Here is a 22,890-nt window from a genome sequence, read left to right as displayed (position 1 = left end):
TCTGTGCTGCGGGGTAGCTCCTCAGAAGGGCACTGCCAAAGGGTTAACGGGGAGGTCGGTTGGCACAGCACCACCTCACCCCCGACCTGTGACAATGACCCATCTGTTCCGGATTCGTTGCGCTGTGCAAGTGGACTCCGTTCTGGATCCGTTCCGGAGCTTGTGGTACCTCCGCGGCGGATCCGTTCTGGAGTCAAGTTTGCTATCTGGGCTGAGCGCGCTTGTAATATGCACCGCTCCATTACTAGACAAGTCATGCATCTGGTTGTTGAAACTATATGTACATTTTACTCATCCCAACAGTGCTGAAAAATAAATGTGTATATGTTTTAGACAGATGACGCGCTTCTGCAACACGCATTATCAGATGAGCAGCTGAGATTAGGCTTGTTTGAGATGAGCAAAATCTGCTCAGAACCGATCACTGGTGATCAGCGCGAGATGCATGCCGGTTAGAAATGTGTCCGAGTGCGGTCCGCCTTGCGCTGATGTCATGCTGACATATGCAAGGCGCACGTGTCGGATTCTGCATTTGCTCTCGACCGACTGCGCTGATCAAATGGGAAACGACATGATGGGAAACGACTTGCTGACGACACAGCTTAATGCTCATTGGTTTAAACAACTATGATGTAATGTTCTCTTTTAAAAGGTTTGATTTTAAAACCCTGATATCATGTTTTATGTGTATAAATTATGTGTGAATATTCCCAAACTCTCTGACAGTGCGATCTCTATATGGATTATGTAATTTTTATAAAATATATAAAAACACATGTCTGTATTAAAGAAAAAAAAAGATTGATAAACACGTATTTGTAATAGGATTAAATAACAAGTTATTTAGGTGTCTTGTTCATTATATTTATTTTCAAATAAAAGCAACAGAACTTAAATTACATCCAGTTTATTATCAACACTGTGCACGAGCGTGAATCCCGTGAATCCCGCGATATCCGCCTTTGATCTCGTTGGTGTCTGATCCACTACGAGAAGAGAGATCTGTTCGGCTGAGAAGCACCTGGCTGCAGCCTGCAGATTTGGGCGGGGGTGCATCTGGGGCGGGGCTGCACGTGCAGCTCCGCCCATAATGCTTCTCATTGGTTAGGGGCAAGGTGATGACGTCGATCGAGGCGGGGCTGCACCTGGGGCGGGGCTGCACGTCTCTTCCCGCTAACATCTCTTCTCATTGGTTAGTGGCGTGAAGTCATGACGTCGATCTAGCATGTTTTCATTTCCGTTGTTCATCGCTGCATGGTGAGTACAGGCAAGCTACTCTTTTTTTGTTTTGTTCTAATTTTATTTACAATTTTTATTTCTGAAGTGGCGTTTAGTGTGATGTTAAAATGAAGTGGTGTAAAAATAAAATCGTGTAACTTTACTCACCATATCACACACATAACCAGGGCAGCGTTTCCCAAAAGCATCGTAAGGTGTGTGTGTGTGTGTGTGTGTGTGTGTGTGTGTGCGTGTGTGTGCGTGTGCGCGCGCGTGCGTGCGTGCGTGCGTGCGTGCGTGTGTGTGTGTGCGTGTGTGTGTGTGGTGCGTGTGTGTGCGTGTGTGTGTGTGTGTGTGTGTGTGTGTGTGTGTGTGTGTGTGTGTGTGTGTGTGTGTGTGTGTGGTTTCGGTGGGATTAGATATAGTGTTAAAACAAGGCCCTTAAAAATAAATACAGTGGCAATAATGAACCAGGAGAAGAAAATATAGGATTTAAGAGTTAATAGTAACAATATACAAAGTTATATTGTAGGACATTTTTTTCTATGAATAAATTGATTAAATGTAAACTATTTTGATATTATTGTTATTAATAAGTATACATATATTGAATTGAACATGAAACTACATTCATAGTAATACAAATTCATCAAAACTCCTTGAAAGTAAGGCTTGTTTTATATATTGCATACTGTTACTTATACTTATGCTGCTATACAGTATATGCACTGTCCAATCCTGCTGCTGGAGGGCAACTGTTCTGTTTAGCTCCAACCCCAGTTAAACACACTTAAACCAGCCTATCAAGGTCTTACTAGACATAGAAACTTCCTGGCAGATGTGTGGAGTCAAGTTGGATATAAACTCTGCAGGACAGTGGCCCTCCAGGAGTGACTTTGGACACCCCTGCACTAGAGTAATAAAATAATAAAACATTTTATGCTAATTCTGATGCTCTATACTTCCTTCTCTTTGCAGATCCTTGGCATTGTCAGCATGTGCTATTTTACTTTATATTATTTTTGTTTTGCTGTGTTAATTATTCTCTAACTTTTACTCTTGTCCTCCATCTCTCTCACCTATTTGTTGTTGTTGTTATTTACTTTTAACTCAAATGCTCTTTTAAGAGCCATTCCACCCTACAAAAATGCACACAACTGTGTTAAGCAAGGGGGAGTGTGAGCAGTATTTAAAAGACTGCAGTAGGAAGTGCCCATTCTGCCAGTACACCAGCATTCCACCGCTGATGTATTGCCACATCAAAAATCACTTTAGAGGTGATGGAAACCCCCCTGCCTGTTGATTCTTTGACCAAAGTAAGCGCAGTATAAACTCCTGTCAATCTATCAGTTACCCTTTTTAATAAGTCGTATGTAAAGTTACATTTTTGACTGACTGTTGTCTACTTTGGACAGATGCCACCTGACATCCTCTGACGCATCCTGATGGGAGCCGTCACAGACGACGGCGATGTGGCAAATTCAGAGAAGAGGCCCACTTTGTATGGCTGGACAGTAAGTTCTTTAAATCTAAGTTATGAGTAATGTAAAAGGTACTTGAGAAAGTCTGTCTGTCCGTGCATCTATTTCTGTCTATCCATCCATCCATCCATCCATCCATCCATCCAACCATCCAACCATCTATCTATCTATCTATCTATCTATCTATCTATCTATCTATCTATCTATCTATCTATCTATCTATCTATCTATCTATCTCTGTCTGTCTGCCTATCTATCTCTACCTGTCTGTCTGTGTCTGATAGACTGTATTGCCTTCAAAACTTTCAGCTTTTTGCTCAGTTGGGGATATTCAATTTAATTAATCAATGAATAATACTATTGATTAGCATTACCAAACATGGACGTTTTATTATTATTTTAATTTAATACTGTGAAGCTGCTTTGATACAATCTGTATTGTGAAAAGCGCTATACAAATATTCTTGACTTGACTTGAAATCTACTCTGATCTTCAAACTGAAAACCTTCAAACTTCAAGCTTTTTTAGGATAGGCTTTCTCAAGCCAAATTAAAGTTTGTGTTGACAAACTTTGTTTAACTAGTTTATGTAGGTACTTTACAGACAAAGCCAATAACACTCAAGCTTATCTTGTCTAACATTTTACTATAATATGTTTAAAATATATTAAAAAATTAATTCCTTGTATGACTCTGTACTATGTTAATGCCTTTCTTCAAAATGATTCAATATTGTTTGTTCTGTATTTTATCTAAATCAGGTGTTGTGAACTGGAGTGCATTTTCCTGACAGTAAGCAAGTGTTCCGGGTGCCCTACTCGTCGACTCTGTTAGCACTGCACTACACTACACAAGACTGCCCAGCTGGTTCTGTGGTGATGGCAGGAGGAGTCCTGCAGGGATTTTATTCCGAGAAGGAGGTTGAGGGCTATTTTTCAGCTGATTGTTTTTTCAATGATGGAGGGGAATTAGCTTTCCTGTAGCTCAGTGGTAAGAGCATTGCGTTAACCCAGGGGATTGCACATACCTATGTATAAATGTATGAGATATATTGCAATGTAAGTTGCTTTGGATAAAAGCGTCTGCCAAATGCATAAATGTAAATTTCAGTGTGTGTGTGTGTGTGTGTGTGTGTGTGTACGTGATTATCTGTATGTGTGCATATCTCTTTTACACAATTATTTTTGTTTTGAAATAAAAGTTATCACTGGTATGAGTTTGGTTTTTTGAGTTGACATGCATAATATGGGATGCAGAGATTGACAATGTACTGTATTTAGTTGGTTTAACCACTTTATTGGCATAAAAGTTTTATAATAGCCTATACAATGCACAAAAATAAACAAGAACTATTACAGAGGAATGATTAAAATAAGAAATATTTAAGGTGCCATTAATATTTACAGTATTTTTTTACACAGTGAAATGCAACAGAATGTGAAAAACTTTTTAAATACTAGCCTACACAGATATTACACAATATAATATATTGTGTAATATCTGTGGAGTATTTAAAAAGTTTTCAATATAATATATTGGGTAATATCTGTGTAGTACTTAAAAAGTTTTTCACATTCTGTTGCATTTCACTGTCTCTGTGTGTGTGTGTGTGTGTTATTCATATTATGCTCTGTAATTCCTTATAAGTTTACCTTAGATCAGGCATAGTTAAAACTATGGATATGCGTTCTACTCCATTTTGCTGCTTTCATTATTACATTAGAGTTTTTTTAATACTTCATCATTTTACTAAAGTATTATTTCAAATTTGCGCGTGATGTCAAAACACGTGATGTCACCACCTAACGCAAATAGGACGCATGCGCTGTCAGCGCGATATGGCGCATGCGTTTTCAACCGCATTTCCTGTTTACCGTGGCGTCGACGTCATATCTATGCCACTACCAATGAGAAGCGTTACGGGCGTGCAGCCCCGCCCCAGGTGCGGCCCCGCCTCGATTGACGTCATCACTTTACCCCTAACCAATGACAAGCGTTATGGGCGGGGCTGCACGTGCAGCCCCGCCCCAGGTGCAGCCCCGCCCCGATCTGCAGGCTGCAGCCAGGTGTACTTGGTTCGGCTTGCCTGCGCTTTTTTCACTCCTCCTCTCACTGTAGCCGCCCGCCTACTCTCGCATACATTTCAGGCGAGGCAAGGCGCATCTCAAACAAGCCTTATCTCTTCATTACGCCAACGCGCAAACTACCGCAAATAAAACTGAAAGTAAAGCCCAAACAACATGGACGGAATTAAGTCATAAAAACTGAGTTTACTGTATAACGCGGAATCTTACGGATTGATTTATTCATGTGCTTGGAACTCATATTTACCATGTTTTTGACTCCACTAGAGCACATAAACACAGCGCTCAGTAAGCGACTCATTGACCATGAGGAAGCTGCTTTACAGACACTCCTGTTTTACACACGTCACTCAAACACAGAAGCAGGAAACTATTTCAACTCCTCAGTTCGGAGAAACAGAAACTGAAGTATTGTTGAGCTGTTGTGTGTTTGTGTGTCTCTGTATTCATGCAGTAAAATGGCAGAAGCCAGATTTTCTCAGGATGAGTTCATGTGTCCAGTGTGTCTGGATCTCCTGAAGGATCCAGTGGCTATTCCCTGTGGACACAGTTACTGTAAGATCTGCATTACAGACTGCTGGGATCAGGAGGATGAGAAGAGAGTCTACAGCTGCCCTCAGTGCAGACAGACCTTCAGTCCAAGACCTGCTTTAGCTAAAAACACCATTCTGGCTGAACTGGTGGAGAAACTGAAGAAGACTAAACTTCCTGCTGACTGTTACGCTGGAGCTGGAGACGTGGAGTGTGACGTCTGTACTGGAAGAAAATACAAAGCCGTCAAGTCCTGTCTGGTGTGTCAGGAATCTTACTGTCAAACTCATTTTGACCGTCATGAGGACTATCACTCTCGTAAACCACACAAAGTGATCGATGCCACTGGACGACTGCAGGACATGATCTGCCGTAAACATGATAAAGAGCTAGAAATGTTCTGTATTACTGATCAACAGTGCATCTGTGTGTGGTGTAAGGAGAGTGAACATAAAAACCACAACACTGTATCAACTGCAGCACAGAGGACAGAGACACAGGTATGAACTGAGAGAGATTGATCACACAGAAAGTAAAGTGTCTTTATTTACTTCCTCATTTACTCATGCTGGTCCAAACCGGTTTGACTGAGTTTCTTCTGTGGAATATAAAAGATGATATTTTGAAGAATGTCTCATATATTTTAGTTTATACATTGAAAGTCAATGGAATAAAAAAGTTTCAAGCTCCAAAAAGGAGAAAAAGCATAAAAGTAATCTAAACAACTAGTGGTTAAAAGGGGAAGTACGCTTAAGTGTATTGATGTGCACTTGTAGAGTACTTCAAATTAAAAGTATATTTTTAAAAAGTGTACTTGCAGATAATATAATATTAATGAAATGAAAAGCCACTTAAGTGCATTTAAAGAGAGTCAACTTTCATGACTGTTTCATAAGTACACTTTATAAAGTACACTTTGTAATAATGTAAAATGAAAAGTCACTCTTAAGTTCAGCTAATTGCTTTATATTTACATTTAAACTATAATACATTTGTATTACTTTGTATTACATTACAATTAAAAACATACATATGTATTCGACTTTTACTGTACACCTTAAAAATTGGCTAATCGACAATTACACCTGCACACATTAATATGCTAGATGTGATGTGCGCACTAGATGTGACATGATCATGCTTCTGCCACTTGATCTCTGCTGACTGTTTCAATGCTATATGTGTTTCATGTGGCCTTTGCATGATTATCTTTTGTGTCAATTTTCTCTATTTTATTGCTTGACCTGCTTTTATGTCTTTGTAATTTGTGCTTGCTTGTCTGTCTCAATTTTGTACCACCTTGTCTGTTTGTCTAAGCTCTTGCTTAAGCCTTGTTTTAATTGTAATGTATTTATTGATGTATGCCAATTAACAACTGGCTGGGGACTACAGCTGGAAATTAGCCGTAGAGGCTAAAGCTGCTCTTTTCATTAAAAGAGGTTGTCCACATTACTATAAACCAATAAAGTAAAGTAAAGTAAAGTATTTATTAGCAATTACGTGTCTGAAAACATAATGTTCAGTTCACACTTATATTCTTCTAACGTATATATTATTTACAAAATAAGTACACTTTTTGCTACTTTTGAAAGAGCCAAATTGTGATTCCTCAATCAAATCAAATCATTGATAAACTCATGTATGTGGAGCCCAAATAAAATATGATGACATCAAAAACATCAAACTTCACTGGTGTTTGTGTCATGACATCATGATGTTTAGTCATGTGACTGTGACGTGCAAGAACCAATGAGCTTTGATGTTATTGACGCGTCACCATATTTTATTTGGCCTCTGTAAACAGCGAGACATTCTTCAAAATATCTTCTGTTGTGTCTCACAATAGACAGAAAGTCATACAGGTTTGGAGCGACTTGAGGAAGAGTAAATGATGACAGAATTAAAACTTTAGGGTGAAGTATTCATATAAAACTAGGTATTGATGAAATATTGCTGACATTTCAGGAAACCATGAATCTGTGGTTTGAACCAGACAGTATAAACTTATCATGCAAGATCTTTAACCACTTCACCAACTCTGGATTCATGTAACTTTAATGTGTGTGTGACAGTAGTTTTATGTGTGATTCCCTGTCACGGGTTTGTCCTCCAGAAACAGCTGAAGGAGACGCAGATGAAGATCCGGCAGAGGATCCAGCAGAGACAGAAAGATCTTCAGCATCTGAGAGAGGCTGTGAAGTCTCATAAGGTGAGTCTGGAGAAGAAGAGAAGTGTGAGACGTCTCAGTTTGGACTCTGTCAGTCCTGCTGAAGCCACTGTGTGATTGTGATGTGTGTGTAACAGCGCTCTGCACAGACAGCAGTGGAGGACAGTGAGAGGATCTTCACTGAGATCATCCGCTCCATTGAGAGAAGCCGCTCTGAGGTCACACAGCGGATCAGAGATCAGGAAAAGACTGCAGTGAGTCGAGCTGAAGGACGACTGGAGCGACTGGAGCAGGAGATCAATGATCTGAGGAGGAGAGACGCTGAGCTGGAGCAGCTTTCACACACACAAGATCACATCCAGTTCCTGCAGGTAACAGAGATCTAGAAGAACTGGATCATAGTGGACTTGAGCAAGATCCAGTTATGACAGAGAAACATTTCATGAGAGCAGAATGAGCCGTTGACTGAGATGTTGTCAGGAGTTCAGTCAGATTCAGTCGAGTGTTGTGTTATCATATAATCATCAGTCAGACTCTCATCATTGTGTGAAAGTGCTGGACTGAAGCGAGTCACTGAAGAGAAGTCGAGTCCACAAGAGCCGCTCAGATCTGATATAGTGCAGGTTATTGGCTGAAGTGTGGAGATGATGAGTTTTGATTTCTTTTTTCTGTAGAGTTTCCAGTCTCTCTCAGCACCTCCTGAATCTACAGACGAACCCGACGTTTCCTTCAGTTCTCTCTCCTCTTTTGATGGCGTGAGAGAATCTGTACGTCAGCTGAGAGACAAACTGGAGGATTTCTGCAAAGAGGAGATCAAGAAGATCTCAGACGGAGGTAAAGTCCTGCGCCTCGTTTATACAGACGTGTGTAGAAACATCCTAAATCTGAACGTACAGCAGTTTATGAAATGTTTCTTCAATTGCTAAAATGCTAAATGCTAAAATGTCTTTCCAGAAGAAAATGTGAATGGTGCTTGCAGTGGCAAAACTTGCCACTCAATTGCTAGGGTGCGGTTAGCTAGATTTTAGCAAGCTGATAACAAAATTAACATGTTGTTAGAATGATTAGCATGTTAATAGCATGATGTTAGGATGCTTTTATCAAGATGCTAGCATGATTAGCATTTCCCTAGCATAATTAGCATGTGGCTAACATGTTTTTAACTAAATGCTACCATGATTAACATTTTTTTAGCAAGATACTAGAATGATTAGCATGTTTTAACAAGATGCTAGCATGAATAGCATGTTGCTAGCATAATGCTAGCATGATTAACATGTTGCTAGCATAATACTAGCATGATTAGCATCTTGCTAGCATGGTTAGCATCTTGCTAGCATGGTTAGCAACTTGCTAGCATTATGCTAGCATGATTAGCATCTTGCTAGCATGTTTTTTGTATTGCTAGGCGGTTGCTAAGGTATTCTGGGCGGTTCCTAGGGTGTTGCTATGGTGTTCTGAATGGTTGCTAGGCGGTTGCTAGGGTATTTTTTATGGTTTCTATGGAGTTTCTAGGCAGTTGTTAAGGTGTTCAGGGTGGTTGCTAAGGTATTCTGGGTGGTTGCTATGGTGTTACTAGGTGGTTGGTAGTTGTCACAGATGGTTACTATTGGAGTTCTTAGCATTTTATTGGCATGATTTAACACTTATCTAATCGCTATTAGCATGTAGGTATTCACTGCTAGCATGTGTAGCATGTAGGAAGTCCTGTTTTGCTAGCATGAGTCAAAAGAGCCAACCCGATTTTCTGATGCAGAGATAATGGTCTTGCAAAATGGTTGCTAGGGTATTCTGTTTGGTTGCTAGAGAGTGGCTTGGCAGCTGCCAATCATGAAACTCCAAAGGCTGCTTGTAAGTATGAATGATACAAACCGACTCCCATGCCTCTGTGAAATTCAGAATGGAAGATATCCCTCTATGGATTTTGGTTGCTAGGGCGTGGCTAGGAAGTGTTGAGGTGATCCGGGATTGGCTGTTTGCTGCCCCGAGTCAAACGAGCCGACCCTCATATTTCTATGACACTTTTATCCAGAAATATCCCTTTGATCTCTTTCAATTGAAGTCTATGGAACTTGTTGCTAAGGTGCTCTAAATGGTTGCTAGGGCGTGGCTTGATAGCTTCACAATTACCCTGAGAGACTGATTGGTCATCTGAGTAAAATGAGCCCGCCCCCTTGTCTCTATGACACTGTGATCCAGAGCTATGTGCAATACAAAATCCCTACGCAATTTACCATAGTAGGAAAAACTCATGGTGTGGTGTAAGTCAATAGGAAACTTTGGGCCGCTCGTGCCCCCCAGGGGTGCAACTTTTACCCCAGTGTGAGGTGTGTTCTTACAGAGCCTGTCAGCCTCTTCAAATGTGGAGAATCACACGTTGACACCAGAGTGATGCGCGGGTCAATGTATAAACAACCCGCACCCGACCGACGTTTTCAACTAACCCGCCCGCAACTCGGACCCACAAAAAAATTTAAAATAATATTGTACCCGACCCGCTTCCTGACCCGCATTTTTTAAAAGTAGTAAATGCTCATAGTAGCGTCATTGGGCCAGAAGGGTGCGGGGGTGTGTGGCTTTTGTCTTTATTTCGTTTCATTTCATGTGTTTATCCAGTCTAATCGAAGTGTGCGTCTCCCCGACTTTCCCAACAAAACCCCCCCCCGCCCCCTCTCAGCAAATACATAAAACTGACATTACTGAGCAATATGCGTATAAAAAGTACCTTATTAAAACGGTACAATGGCATTGCTCAGTTCAACGTGTTGGGAAATCTGGAATTTTGTCCCGCATCACCATTTATTCAAAAGTTAATAACGCGCTCAACATTCAAAAAGTTAATAACGCGCTCAACATTCAAAAAGTTAATAACGCGCTCAACATTCAAAAAGTTAATAACGCGCTCAACATTCAAAAAGTTAATAACACGCTCAACATTCAAAAAGTTAATAACGCGCTCAACATTCAAAAGTTAATAACGCGCTCAACATTCAAAAAGTTAATAACGCGCTCAACATTCAAAAAGTTAATAACGCGCTCAACATTCAAAAGTTAATAACGCGCTCAACATTCAAAAAGTTAATAACGCGCTCAACATTCAAAAAATTAATAACGCGCTCAACATTCAAAAGTTAATAACGCGCTCAACATTCAAAAAGTTAATAACGCGCTCAACATTCAAAAAGTTAATAACGCGCTCAACATTCAAAAAGTTAATAACGCGCTCAACATTCAAAAAGTTAATAACGCGCTCAACATTCAAAAAGTTAATAACGCGCTCAACATTCAAAAAGTTAATAACGCGCTCAACATTCAAAAGTTAATAACGCGCTCAACATTCAAAAAGTTAATAACGCGCTCAACATTCAAAAAGTTAATAACGCGCTCAACATTCAAAAAGTTAATAACGCGCTCAACATTCAAAAAGTTAATAACGCGCTCAACATTCAAAAAGTTAATAACGCGCTCAACATTCAAAAGTTAATAACGCGCTCAACATTCAAAAAGTTAATAACGCGCTCAACATTCAAAAAGTTAATAACGCGCTCAACATTCAAAAGTTAATAACGCGCTCAACATTCAAAAAGTTAATAACGCGCTCAACATTCAAAAAGTTAATAACGCGCTCAACATTCAAAAGTTAATAACGCGCTCAACATTCAAAAAGTTAATAACGCGCTCAACATTCAAAAAGTTAATAACGCGCTCAACATTCAAAAAGTTAATAACGCGCTCAACATTCAAAAAGTTAATAACGCGCTCAACATTCAAAAAGTTAATAACGCGCTCAACATTCAAAAAGTTAATAACGCGCTCAACATTCAAAAAGTTAATAACGCGCTCAACATTCAAAAAGTTAATAACGCGCTCAACATTCAAAAAGTTAATAACGCGCTCAACATTCAAAAGGTAAATAAGGATTTCCCACTAGTATTAGTAGGCTTAGGCTATTTTGCCACATGCAGGCTATGCCCAATTGAAGCTCTAAGAAGCAGAAAATGCAGTCATAGAATATGTTAATAAAGTCTTTATTAACTCATTTTAAACGAACAAAAACAGGTAGGCTAAGCCAAAGACTGAGGCTAGAATATATCCATAAATAAATGTTCACAAATACCCATGAAAGTAAAACTGAAACACACATTAAACTTAAGCTGGGCTTAAAAAGAAGGCTAAAGGGTGCCATTTGTTGGTAAAAAAAAAAAAAAAGAAAAGTAGCCTAATACAAGATAAACGCAAAATATGCATTTGTATAAGAAAATAAAATGTGCTGCATTGTTTAGCCTACACAAATATATCCATAAAACGAACACAGGAACCTAAATCAGATACAGTAAGCCTAACTTGGGCTTAAAGGGGCTATAAGGTGCCGTTGGTGGCCTAAAGCAGAAGATTAGCCTACTTATTTTTAGCTTCCCTCGCGCTGTGTAGAAATAATATTGAATCAACCGTCCCTGGGTTGAGACGGTTTCTTCTCGCCTCTATGACACGACCTGCGGAGCTGAATGTGCGCTCACTGGCTGCACTTGATGCTGGAACGCAGAGGATCCTCCTTGCCAATGCACGAAGCCTCGGGAAGGTGGGTGCCTGTCTCTCCCAAAATTCAAGCAACCGGTCCTCGTCACAGTCATCCAGCGTAAAGTGTGCAGCACGGTACCGCTCCAATTCGTTCGTTAGACCCACATCAGCGGCATCATCGGCCCATTCAGCGAAGTCCACTCTAGGTCTTTTCTCTCTCTGACTTTCGTTAGTGACGTCTTTGGAAGGTAAAAAGAAGGTAAAACATAATGAATAATGTCATTTACCAGCATTAAATTGAAATATATCCCATTCATCATTAATAACGCAGCCACTTACCCTCGCCTGTAGATGTCCGTGGTGCTGTAGTGCTTGAAGTCCACGGCTTCAAAAGATGCCAACGATTTTGTGGAGATTTTTCCTTTCAGTCTCGGTCATCATTTTGAGACTTTTGTAGCGGGGGCAGAGGAAGAGGGCGATTTTGTGCGTGTCTGTGAGGATTAACTTTTGATGGAGTAGAGCAAGTGTGCGCGTACGGAGCAAAGCCATGTACTCAGGGTCTCCAAAGACTGGTTGGCAGTGTGCGCTCAGATTGTAAAACCACAGCATCACTAAATGCAGTGTCGGGTAGTCCTCTCCCTGCAACTCCTCAGATGCTTTCTTGAAAGGCTCCAAGAAATCTATCACGGTTGTGAGGGTGTTTTGATATATGCCTTCCATGCGCTCTGACTGCCCCCTGCTTTCGAGTAGCTCGTTAATTTCCCTGTATTGCTTGCTCACAGATTTGAGCATGTCAATTTTGCTATTCCAGCGAGTCTCACACTCTTGGACTAAGCCATGTGGGAGAGCGGTGCTTGCACTGGATTTTTTAAGATATTAGACAATGCCCTTGCTCGCGTCAATCATCTCCGTTACCTCCTCAATGTCAGATCCACTGAACGTATGTTTCAGAATTGTGTTCAGAACATGGGCTGCACATGGTATCCAGTGATATTTTTTTAGGGCAGCTTTAATGTTAGAGCCCTGGTCACTCACGAGCACCACTTGATCAAATGAGATCCCGTAAGAACACAGCTGCTCACTAATCTGTTCGTGGATGTTGATTGCTGTGTTGGGCAATGTGCAATCGAATTCCACTGTGCACATAACACGGCTTGCCAGCTTCCAATCCTCTGTGATATAATGGCACGTCAAGACAGTGTAGGACCTTCTGTTAAAATCATCAGTCCACATATCAGTGGTTATTGCAACGCCTCCATTGTCACGCACCGCTGACTTCAGAACCTCGGATAGGCTTCTTTCTCGACCATGGCCTGTTTTTTAGCTCGATCACAGACTGTCTGCCTATGAGGAAGCACTCCATTTGCGTCGACTGAGCCATAACGTGCTCCAATGTTGATGAGACCCTGGGCCACTTTCGTAAAACCTTCCCCCGAAACAATATCAAAGGGGCGCAGGTCTGTGCAACAAAAGTCCACGCAATAATCCACAAATTTACTCTTCACTTGAAGAGGAATTTTCGCGTGGTCAGCGCGCATAAAGGCATCTATAGTTTGTGGCCTGGGTTGGCCTGACGCTGCTCTATTCGGCTGTGATGGCTTCCCGGGGCCGCACTTGTGACGCGCCATGTTGGTCGTGCCAGTTTTGTGGCTATCAAATGTGTAAATAGCATCGCAAGAAGTACACATGACAAAGCCAGCATTCTGGTCATCATCTTTCATTATTTTGGCAAATGTCTCCCATACTTTGCTCTTTCTATTTGTGTATTTGCGGAGCTTCCACTCCCCAGTCTTCACCTTTTCTCTTGCCGCATCCATTTCTACCTGCAGACTGAGCTCGTGCGTCATCTTCGCGTCAGTTATTCAGCCAATAAAGCGTAGGCCTATGCATTTCATAGAAAATTGTGTCTAGTACTATATAAATTACAAAGGTTTAATTGGCAGCTTTATTTCAAACGACCCGACCGGCCGCGACCCGAATATCATTAAAAATATTTTTGGATGATTCGTAACCGCGGGTGACCGCAGGCACCTACTCATTTTGGATCAACCCGCGCATCACTGGTTGACACACAAATTCACGTCGACAATTCACACAAATGACCCCAATCGACTTTTCTTTAATAAAAAAATGGTTCCATTCATCTCAGCGGATTCAAATTTTGTGACTTTTTATAAATTATCTATCTATACTGGTGAGACCTAACACACACACACACACAAACACACACACGCACGCACACACACACACACACAAACACACACACACCCACACACACACACACGCTCGCACGCACACACACACACACAAACACACACACACACACACACACACACACACGCACGCTCGCACGCACGCACACACACACACACACACACACACTCCTGTTCATTTCTGCTTATTGCTGTTGGTTTTATTTATATATTATTTAAATAATTTCTTCTAAATTCTAAAGTTAATTTTTTTTTTCACATTTGGTTCATAAACAAATAATATACATTAAAATAAATAATATGCAACTACAATCTGACTCTAATTCTTGTCCTTACGTGTTTCTTATGTGGCATTGTTCTCTACAATTTTGTAAATATTGTATTTTGTAAAAGAAGACATTTCAAAACGCAAAAGTCATCGCAAACAAATTCTAATATTTTGAAGAATATATATTTTGAATGTCTTTTATCATTTTATACATGTATAAATTAACTAAATGTAGGCCTATTACACAAATGATGATATGAGCAGTCGGCCACATCCAGTAAATGAATGGATCTCTATCGCCCTCTGCTGAGTGTTTATGCACAAAACTATTTCTTTATTAAATTATAATTCCTTTAGGATTTTCTTTAACCGACAGACGGCAGAATTATACACCCAACACCCAGATCCATATCCAGACACAACGTATATTTCATTTAGATCATCATTTAAGTATTTGTTTTTCATAAAAATGTAATATTTTACATGCAAGCTAATGGTATATTTGAGGAATTGTATCTCCAAAAACACAGCATTACTGTATAGATGATAAGTAAACAAAAAAATATATATATTATGTGTATTATTAAAAATGTATGTTTTATTTATTTGCAATCACTCTATAAATGTTGGGGTCACACTGAGTGTGAACAGGAAACTAAGAGCATATGAAGGTTAAATGCGTCTCAGTTTATAAATAACCGGTCGTCTTTTATATAAACATGATGGAGGAGATTATTCAGAAATGAGTCCATCATCTAATATCATAGAGCATCATATTATAAATATCTCAGAAATGAATGTATTTTATCTTGTCATTTCTCTTCACATGTTCATGTTTATTTCCACAGTCACTTTCCCCAACATGAATCCCAAGACCAGGAACGACTTCCTACAATGTGAGTCTCTAGAAAACCAGCAGAAAAACTCCTGAATGTGTTCATGTTCTTCCTGTAGAAGGAGAAATAAATCCTGATAGAAGAGTTTATAATTGATCATGTAAATGATGATTTGCAGGATATTTGGTCCGCTGCACTGAGACACTGATGATACACTGAACATGATTCATGAAGAGTTCAGATACATTAAAAGATCAGACAGATTCATAATTCCTGTTTCTGATGTGTTTTCTCTCCGTCAGATTCCCATCCGCTCACTCTGGATCTGAACACAGCGCATACACACCTCAGTCTGTCTGAGAGGAACAGAGTTATTACTGGCACTGACACACAGCAGCCGTATCCCGATCATCCAGACAGATTTGATTATTATCCTCAGGTGTTGTGTAGAGAGAGTGTGTGTGGACGCTGTTACTGGGAGATTGAGTGGACTGGGAGGGGTGTGTGTATATCAGTGTCATATAAGAGCATCAGCAGGAAGGGATCGGGTAATGAGTGTGCGTTTGGATTTAATGATCAGTCCTGGAGTTTGCACTGCTCTTCCTCCAGTTACATATTCAGACACAATAACACACACACTTCTCTCCCTGTAAAGCCCACCAGCAGAAGAATAGGAGTGTGTGTGGATGACAGAAGAATAGGAGTGTGTGTGGATCACAGTGCAGGAACTCTGTCCTTCTACAGCGTCTCTGACACAATGATCCTCATCCACACAGTCCAGACCACATTCACTCAGCCGCTCTATCCTGGGTTTCTGGTTTTTTCTGGATCATCAGTGAAACTGTGTTGATGAACAGATTGTAGAGATTTTACCCAGAATACTTTGAGCTGCTCGATAAACCAGTAACAGTGAGATATTACAGAGACTCTTATTTTAAATGTGTGTGTGTTTGTGTGTGTGTTTGTGTTTATTAAGCTATAATTGTATTGATGGAAATCATATTCATTTAGTTTGTATTGTAGTGACACATAATAATTGTAATATTACTATTAAAAGAACCTTTCATTTGAAATTATTAAACAAACAAAATAACAGATTGAGGATAGTGTGGTTTTGAATATTGAAATAAGTAACAGTGAGATTTCACAGAGACTCTTATTAAAATGTTCTTTAATGTGTGTGTACGTGTGTGTGTGTGTGTGTGTCTAATTGTGTGTGTGTGTACGTGTGTGTGTGTGTGTCTAATTGTGTGTGTGTGTACGTGTGTGTGTGTGTGTGTGTCTAATTGTGTGTGTGTGTGTGTGTCTAATTTTGTGTTTGTGTGTATAAGTGTGTGTGTGTGTGTGTCTAATTTTGTGTTTGTGTGTATAAGTGTGTGTGTGTGTGTGTGTGTGTATGTGTGTGTCTAATTGTGTGTGTGTGTGTGTGTGTGTATGTGTGTGTGTGTGTGTGTGTGTGTGTGTGTGTGTGTGTGTATGTGTGTGTCTAATTGTGTGTGTGTGTGTGTGTGTGGTGAGGGCAGGGAGAGACACATGACTCTAATTGCTGTTTGGTCGTCATTATTCTCCTGTCAGTTCAGAATGTATAAAACTAAGACTAACAACAACAACTAAAGTATGAAATGAACATGTATGTAAAAAAAATAAAAATAAAAATAATAATACATTTAAAAAAAATAATAGTAATAAAATACAGAAATAAAAGTGCTTTATAATATCAGGGCAGTTATATGAATTTGAAAAGCTTTACATTTTGTATTGTTTTTTATAAGCTTTTTGTTTTGTGATCTCATGTTTGAAAGAGTTTCAAAGTATATTGTGAGATCGGTTATAAAAGATAATATTCCAGGGTTTCTTTGAGTTATTTTTGTCTTATGAATATACAACTTTGCCAAAATAATTAAAAGATTAATAATATAATTTTGTTTTTCAGAAAAAGGGGTTTTGAAGGTAAAATGTCATGAGGTTTTAAATGAAGAGTTCTGTTTAATATTTTTGTCATGTCTATTTTTAAAAAGAAATAGAAAAAGGGCAATACAAAAATAAATGTTCAATATCTTCAAGTGTTGTGTTACAAAAAGTATATTTATCACAAACAGTGAATATATCCACTAATGGCTGCATTTACAGGATAACATCTATGAATAATGTTGTACATTACTTATTTACTTTATTATATATAACATATTTACAGGGTAATGTCCAAATGCTGTGCCATAATATACAATAAAGTTTAAATGTTGATTTACATGGAGGACTGGATCCGGCATTAAAGGAATTTCTTATAAATTGTTATTTAAACCATTATCAAATAAGGAGAGACCATTTACAAAGAGTTGAGGATTTTGTAAGGTTGTATTATTAATATCTACGTCTGAGAATTTGGTTCAGATTATTAGTGCCTTAATTACTTTGTTAAATTATTTTTTATTTACAAATAAACCATATATTCAAATAAAATTAGGGTACGTGTAAAATTCCCCATTCTTGTCAAAAATCTGGTTTACAATTAAAATGTTGCGCCGAACCCAATTCTCCATGTACAATAACTTCTTATTATGAATTATATTAGCATTGTTCCACATAAAACACCGGCTAGGAGAAACATTGTGTCTGTACAAAAGTGACCAGAACAGTAATGCTTGTTTGTGATAATTGACCAAAGCAATTGATTAATTAATTAATATTACCCCAGAATTAATTGCATTGCTATCCCACCCTAAAACATACAATAATAACAATGATAAATGCTGACCAATACTTTATTATCCCCTTAAGCGGCACCCCCTTTTTTAAAAAAGACATGGAAATGCGCATTATGAACTTAAATGGTTGTAATTCAAGAATGCTTTGGAATATATATTTAAGATTGGTCTTGTTTTAAAAAGACATTTGGCAGATGTTTGTAGAAGTGAAATAAATTAAGAAAGTTAAACAGAAAGTTTGAGTTTATGAAAATGTACAATGTTAAAACATTTATTATTCATATTTTATATAATTTTTTTCTAAAAATGCAAAAAAATCTAAGCGAAAAATCTGAACAAGTTGTGTTTCCAATTGTAGGATGATGTCTCAAAAAATAAGCTTTCAGTGAGATTTAGTTTGGGCGCAGTACCAAACCTTTCCACTAGTTGACATTACTGCCCATATAAGGGCGCCTCCATTTCCATATGTTGTTTGAGTGATCTGAACCATTATTTTTTACAATTTTCATACAATTTATGAAGTAGACATCCTATTCAGAAGTAGTATTGGAAGTTTTGCAGATTTTGAAATGAATTCAACCTCTAAGAAACACAAGAAGAACACGTATGTACATTATAGCTCGCTGCCACATCACTAATGCTGAATATATTATTATTTTCTTTATATTTAAATCATTTTCAGACCTTTTTTTCTAAAATAATTGAATGGATGCTATCTTTTGAACTCTTGGCATGAAAACAAACTGAGGTTTCCATTCTTTCATGATTTTTCATGTTCATCACTATTTCTAAATAAAGGTCTGAACACGCATTAGGAGTATGAAAATATTCTTGTTCAATATAAAGGGTTAAATTACTTTTTTACTGAAAATTATATAATTCAATATAAACTAAAAAAACAATAAAAACAAAATGTAATGTTTGTCATAGCTATATGAATACACTTTAGATGTGTATATAGTGAACATATCTACATTTTCATTCAAACAATCAATTAAAGCATTAATTAATACAAAAATGATTTTTTATTTACTGACTACAATGTGTTGTGCTTCACAATCTGAGGCAATAAGGGCCGGTGGAGAGATGGAGGGTCTCGTCCATGGCACCATCTCCAGGATTCAGCTCTGCGCTCCTCATCCTCAGCTCACACCAGTCTGCTGACATTTCACATCCTACAAAAATGCACAAACATAACACAAAAGCAGTCGTTTTAACAGCACAATGTCATTTGATTTCTGTATTATTTAGAAGACAAAAACGCTTTTTCCCCCACTAATGCTGCCATCATCTTTCCTTGCAGGTCCTGCTCCACCACAACAGCTGTGCAGCAAATGCACAGAAATCAAGAACCAGAAAAGTGCTGTAATATCTCTGTTTGAAATTACAATAATTAAAATAAACGACAACTTAATATTTAAATAGTTGTTGTTATTCATTTCTGTATAAACTCACTCAAAGCCTTTGATGACAGCTTTAGCTTCACGAGCCTCTCTCCACCGGATAAACACACATCTGTTCTTCTGTCCCTGTAACATCCAGACAAGATTCACATAACCTCTGTGATTTATGAGCTCAACACTACATTTACATGTTGAGGTTGTTTGAACTTTTTATCCAACATAAATGTTCCTCAATTTATCAACATTACTAATGGACAGATAAAATAGATAATGTAATAGATTTGTGTGATTGACAGTTTGAGGTTGCCACCTTGTGGGTCATTATTGCAAAGGCAGTTATTGTGTTAAGTTTTGTTTTGACCAACGACTATTGGTGTTTTACCCAGCCAAGCGGCACCTGTAGTTGGCAGTCTGTTCCCAGAAGTAAGACAGTAAAGACGGGTTTCAATAGTGATTCTCGGCCTGTTTATTGTCCCTGCACGATATACTGCAAATGGCGACGAGGATATTAAAGTAATACCACTGCGTAATTGGACTGTAAAAGTACACTGGTCGTATTAAAAAAAAACAAAAAAACAAAAAAAAAAACAGGCACGTGTTTTATTTTAGCAGTTAGCCTCAGAAAAAATCTGCCATGGCTGTGCCAGTCGGTCGTGTGGATGAATACAATGGCGCGAAGGAGGATTTTGAGTCATATCTGGAACGTCTGGAACAGTGGATGTTGGCAAATGAAATCAAGGATGAAAAGAAAGTGTGTGTGTTTCTCTCGGTGATTGGGGCTGATGGTTATAAGCTGCTGAAGAATCTGGTGTCGCCGACAGTACCGAGTACTATGGAGTATTCTGATCTGGTGAGAGCACTGAGCTTACGCATTACAAGCCGGCACTGATTGTAATCGCAGAACGGTTTCGGTTCCAGAAGCGTAACCAGAAAGAGAGTGAAACTGTCTCTGATTATGTGGTGGCTTTGAGGCAGCTACCTGTGTTTTTGGACAGTACCTGGATGATGCGCTAAGAGATAGTTTTGTGAGTGGACTACGCTCGGAGGCCGTGCAGCGCAGGTTGTTGTCTGAAAAGGATCTGACCTTCCTGAAAGCTTGTGAGATTGCAGTAGCAATGGAACTGGCGTCAAAGAAATCAATGGAGTTTTCTGGACACAGCGAGCCTCATCAGGTAAATGCCCTGTCAAGTACAAGCTTTTCTGAGAAAGGGAGGAAAGGACAGTTTAGACGACAAAATGATAATAAAGTACAAAGCAAAGGCCAAAAAGGAGTAAAAAAAATACTCTGGGACACAACAGACATGTGGGGGAAGACACTCAGCACGTGACTGCAGATTCAAAAATGAAAAGTGTCATATCTGCTCCAAAATTGGACACATAGCCCGTGCATGTAGAAAAGGAAAAGCCACTTCTCAAACTCAGTATGTGGAAGCTGAGGGAAATACATCCAGAGGGGATGAAGAGACTGAACTTTTTTGAGTGTATGCAGTATACTCCACCTCAAGCTGTGAAAAGGGGTACACAGTGGATGCCGCACTGGGTGATAAGAGCACAACAATGCTACTGGATACAGGGTCAGCTGTGTCAGTGGTATCTGAGGATTACTACCAGACAAATTTGAATCATTTCCGTTTAAAACCAGCCCCCAAGTTAAAGCTGAAATCATATTCAGGCCAAAGTATCGCTGTTCGAGGATACATCATGTTACCAGTGCAGTATGAAACACAGCAAGTCACCCTACCTCTTGTCATTGTAAAGGGAAGTAGACCAGCTCTGATTGGTAGGAACTGGTTAAAGGAACTACACCTGAACTGGAAACAGATTTTCACAGTACACATGGTGTTCTGTTCACACAGGCAGAGTGGACCCCAGGAGTCAACGAGCAGGGGTGCCGCCAGGAATTTTGGGCCCCATGACAAAAAAATAACATTGGGCCCCCCCTGCACAGCTGTTGTCACCAGATCTCTAGGACGTACCTGTCCCATCAGATGCTTTACATAACTCTAGTACTAGCACAATTTTTACTGCTGGTGATTTGTAAATGCAAGTCTGCATACAGTATGCAATTCATTATTTGATGCAAGATTAAAAGCCACCATAAAATGTCCTTAAAGCAATCCTTTACAGTGTCAATGTATTTTTATTGTAAAATTAATGACAGATTAAAAAAAAAAAAAAAAAAAAAAAAACTAAAGATAGGCTATATTAACTTTTTAATCAAAATAAATGAACATCATCATTCACAAGCATCTCAAGTGTGTGCAAGCTTCTAAAAATAAATTGAAATACACCAGTATTCCTGTAATTCTTTTGTCTTATGAATTTAATAAACAACTCGTCTCGTATTATGTTCCGAACACACCGCACCATCTACATCATATGAGTGTAAATGCGCAAAAAACGTTTCCATTGCGAAATTTTTTTTTTTCAAAATTGCCTGAAAAACCACCTCATTTCAATTTGCGCAATTTGAAAGGTAATTGAAACACGGATGACGGTGTTTAGTTGCCAGAAACACCAGAAACCACAAAGTTGCATAGTAAAAGAAAATCTGGTTTTCAAAAAAACGAAAGAGAGAAAATAGAGAGGAAAGACAAAATAAAGGGTGTCAATCTGTTAACGAATTACAGGAATACTGGATTCTAAACCTCATAGAAATGCCACAATCAAGACCTCGAAGCAGAAATGATGGAGAAACACCAAGAAACTCCTCACATCTATCTGCCGCTCACAGTGTAAGAGTCTTTCCTTGCCATTGATGCTTGAATAACACGCCTACGAATAATGTCTAGTGCGGTGGCTGGGATATATAAACCTACCAACGTCCGTTGCCACGATTTTTTACATTACTATTCGCGAGAGGAAAATTAAGTTTTAGTCGCATAACATCGGTTAATCGAAACGGCGTCATTTCGCAATAGTTTTGTATCGATATTTAGAAAATAAATCGCAAAAGTTCTGCGCAAATCTGTAATAGAAACGCGGCTAGATGATGAGTGCGCCAAGGCAGGACCAAACCATTTCATGCAGATACAGGGGGGTGTATGTTTACTTTTTGGTCAATGGGGATATTTAACTTTTATTGCCAAAATAAGTACAATCAAAGACATCATTAATTTTATTATTATTTGAAATATACTCAATGATGATGGTTTATATAGTGTATAATATAATTTAAAAAAAAAAATACTTTTTACGTATTTGTTGGGGCCCCTGTCAGTCAGGGGCCCTTGGAATCGTCCTAACTTTTCCCCCCTATACGGCGCCCCTGTCAACGAGGTGTTACGGCGTCACCAGGCAGTGTTCTCTGAGAACCAAGGCTGCATAGAGGGTTTTAAAGCCAAAATCCACATAAAACCAGGCACCACACCAATCCTCTGCAAAGCTCGCCCAGTTCCTAGTGGTAGGGATGGCTGAGGCAAAACAGTCGTTCCGAAGCTTTGCGAGATCCCGAAGCGCAGATGTT

General features: G+C 39.0%; 1 protein-coding gene and 1 long non-coding RNA gene across 4 annotated transcripts; both read left to right on the top strand.

Moving 5' to 3' along the window:
• The first annotated feature begins 1,052 nt into the window (after positions 1–1,052).
• On the top strand, positions 1,053–3,975 carry LOC307009312. 2 transcript variants are annotated; one of them, XR_013799987.1, is made up of 4 exons: positions 1,053–1,257; positions 2,197–2,534; positions 2,634–2,732; positions 3,461–3,971. It is a non-coding gene; the product is annotated as an uncharacterized lncRNA (long non-coding RNA). The 2 variants fall into 2 exon arrangements; XR_013799986.1 differs by having other exon boundaries at positions 1,053–2,534; positions 3,461–3,975.
• Positions 3,976–4,865: 890 nt separating this feature from the next.
• Positions 4,866–16,952, top strand: LOC307008544 (tripartite motif-containing protein 16-like). 2 transcript variants are annotated; one of them, XM_079631424.1, is made up of 6 exons: positions 4,866–5,814; positions 7,428–7,523; positions 7,619–7,852; positions 8,156–8,315; positions 15,329–15,376; positions 15,619–16,952. In XM_079631424.1, the coding sequence occupies exons 1-6, from the start codon at positions 5,242–5,244 to the stop codon at positions 16,164–16,166; spliced, it is 1,659 nt and encodes a 552-aa protein (XP_079487550.1). In that variant the 5' UTR covers positions 4,866–5,241; the 3' UTR covers positions 16,167–16,952. The 2 variants fall into 2 exon arrangements, with proteins under 2 accessions (XP_079487550.1, XP_079487551.1); XM_079631425.1 differs by having other exon boundaries at positions 5,021–5,814; positions 7,631–7,852; positions 15,619–16,946.
• Positions 16,953–22,890: the final 5,938 nt, after the last annotated feature.

The sequence above is a fragment of the Phoxinus phoxinus genome (assembly GCF_949152265.1).
Source record: "Phoxinus phoxinus genome assembly, chromosome: 1".
In the NCBI taxonomy this organism is placed as follows: Eukaryota; Metazoa; Chordata; class Actinopteri; order Cypriniformes; family Leuciscidae; genus Phoxinus; species Phoxinus phoxinus.
The sequence above is the reverse complement of the archived record's forward strand: the minus strand, read 5'-3'. Positions and strand labels throughout refer to the sequence as shown.

Excerpts from the sequence above, each read along its gene's own strand:
- LOC307008544 (XM_079631424.1), top strand. The coding sequence starts at position 5,242 with ATGGCAGAAGCCAGATTTTCTCAGGATGAGTTCATGTGTCCAGTGTGT. Across the intron at positions 7,853-8,155 it reads ATCACATCCAGTTCCTGCAG|AGTTTCCAGTCTCTCTCAGC; the intron begins GTAACAGAGATC and ends TTTTTTCTGTAG. Across the intron at positions 8,316-15,328 it reads CAAGAAGATCTCAGACGGAG|TCACTTTCCCCAACATGAAT; the intron begins GTAAAGTCCTGC and ends TTATTTCCACAG.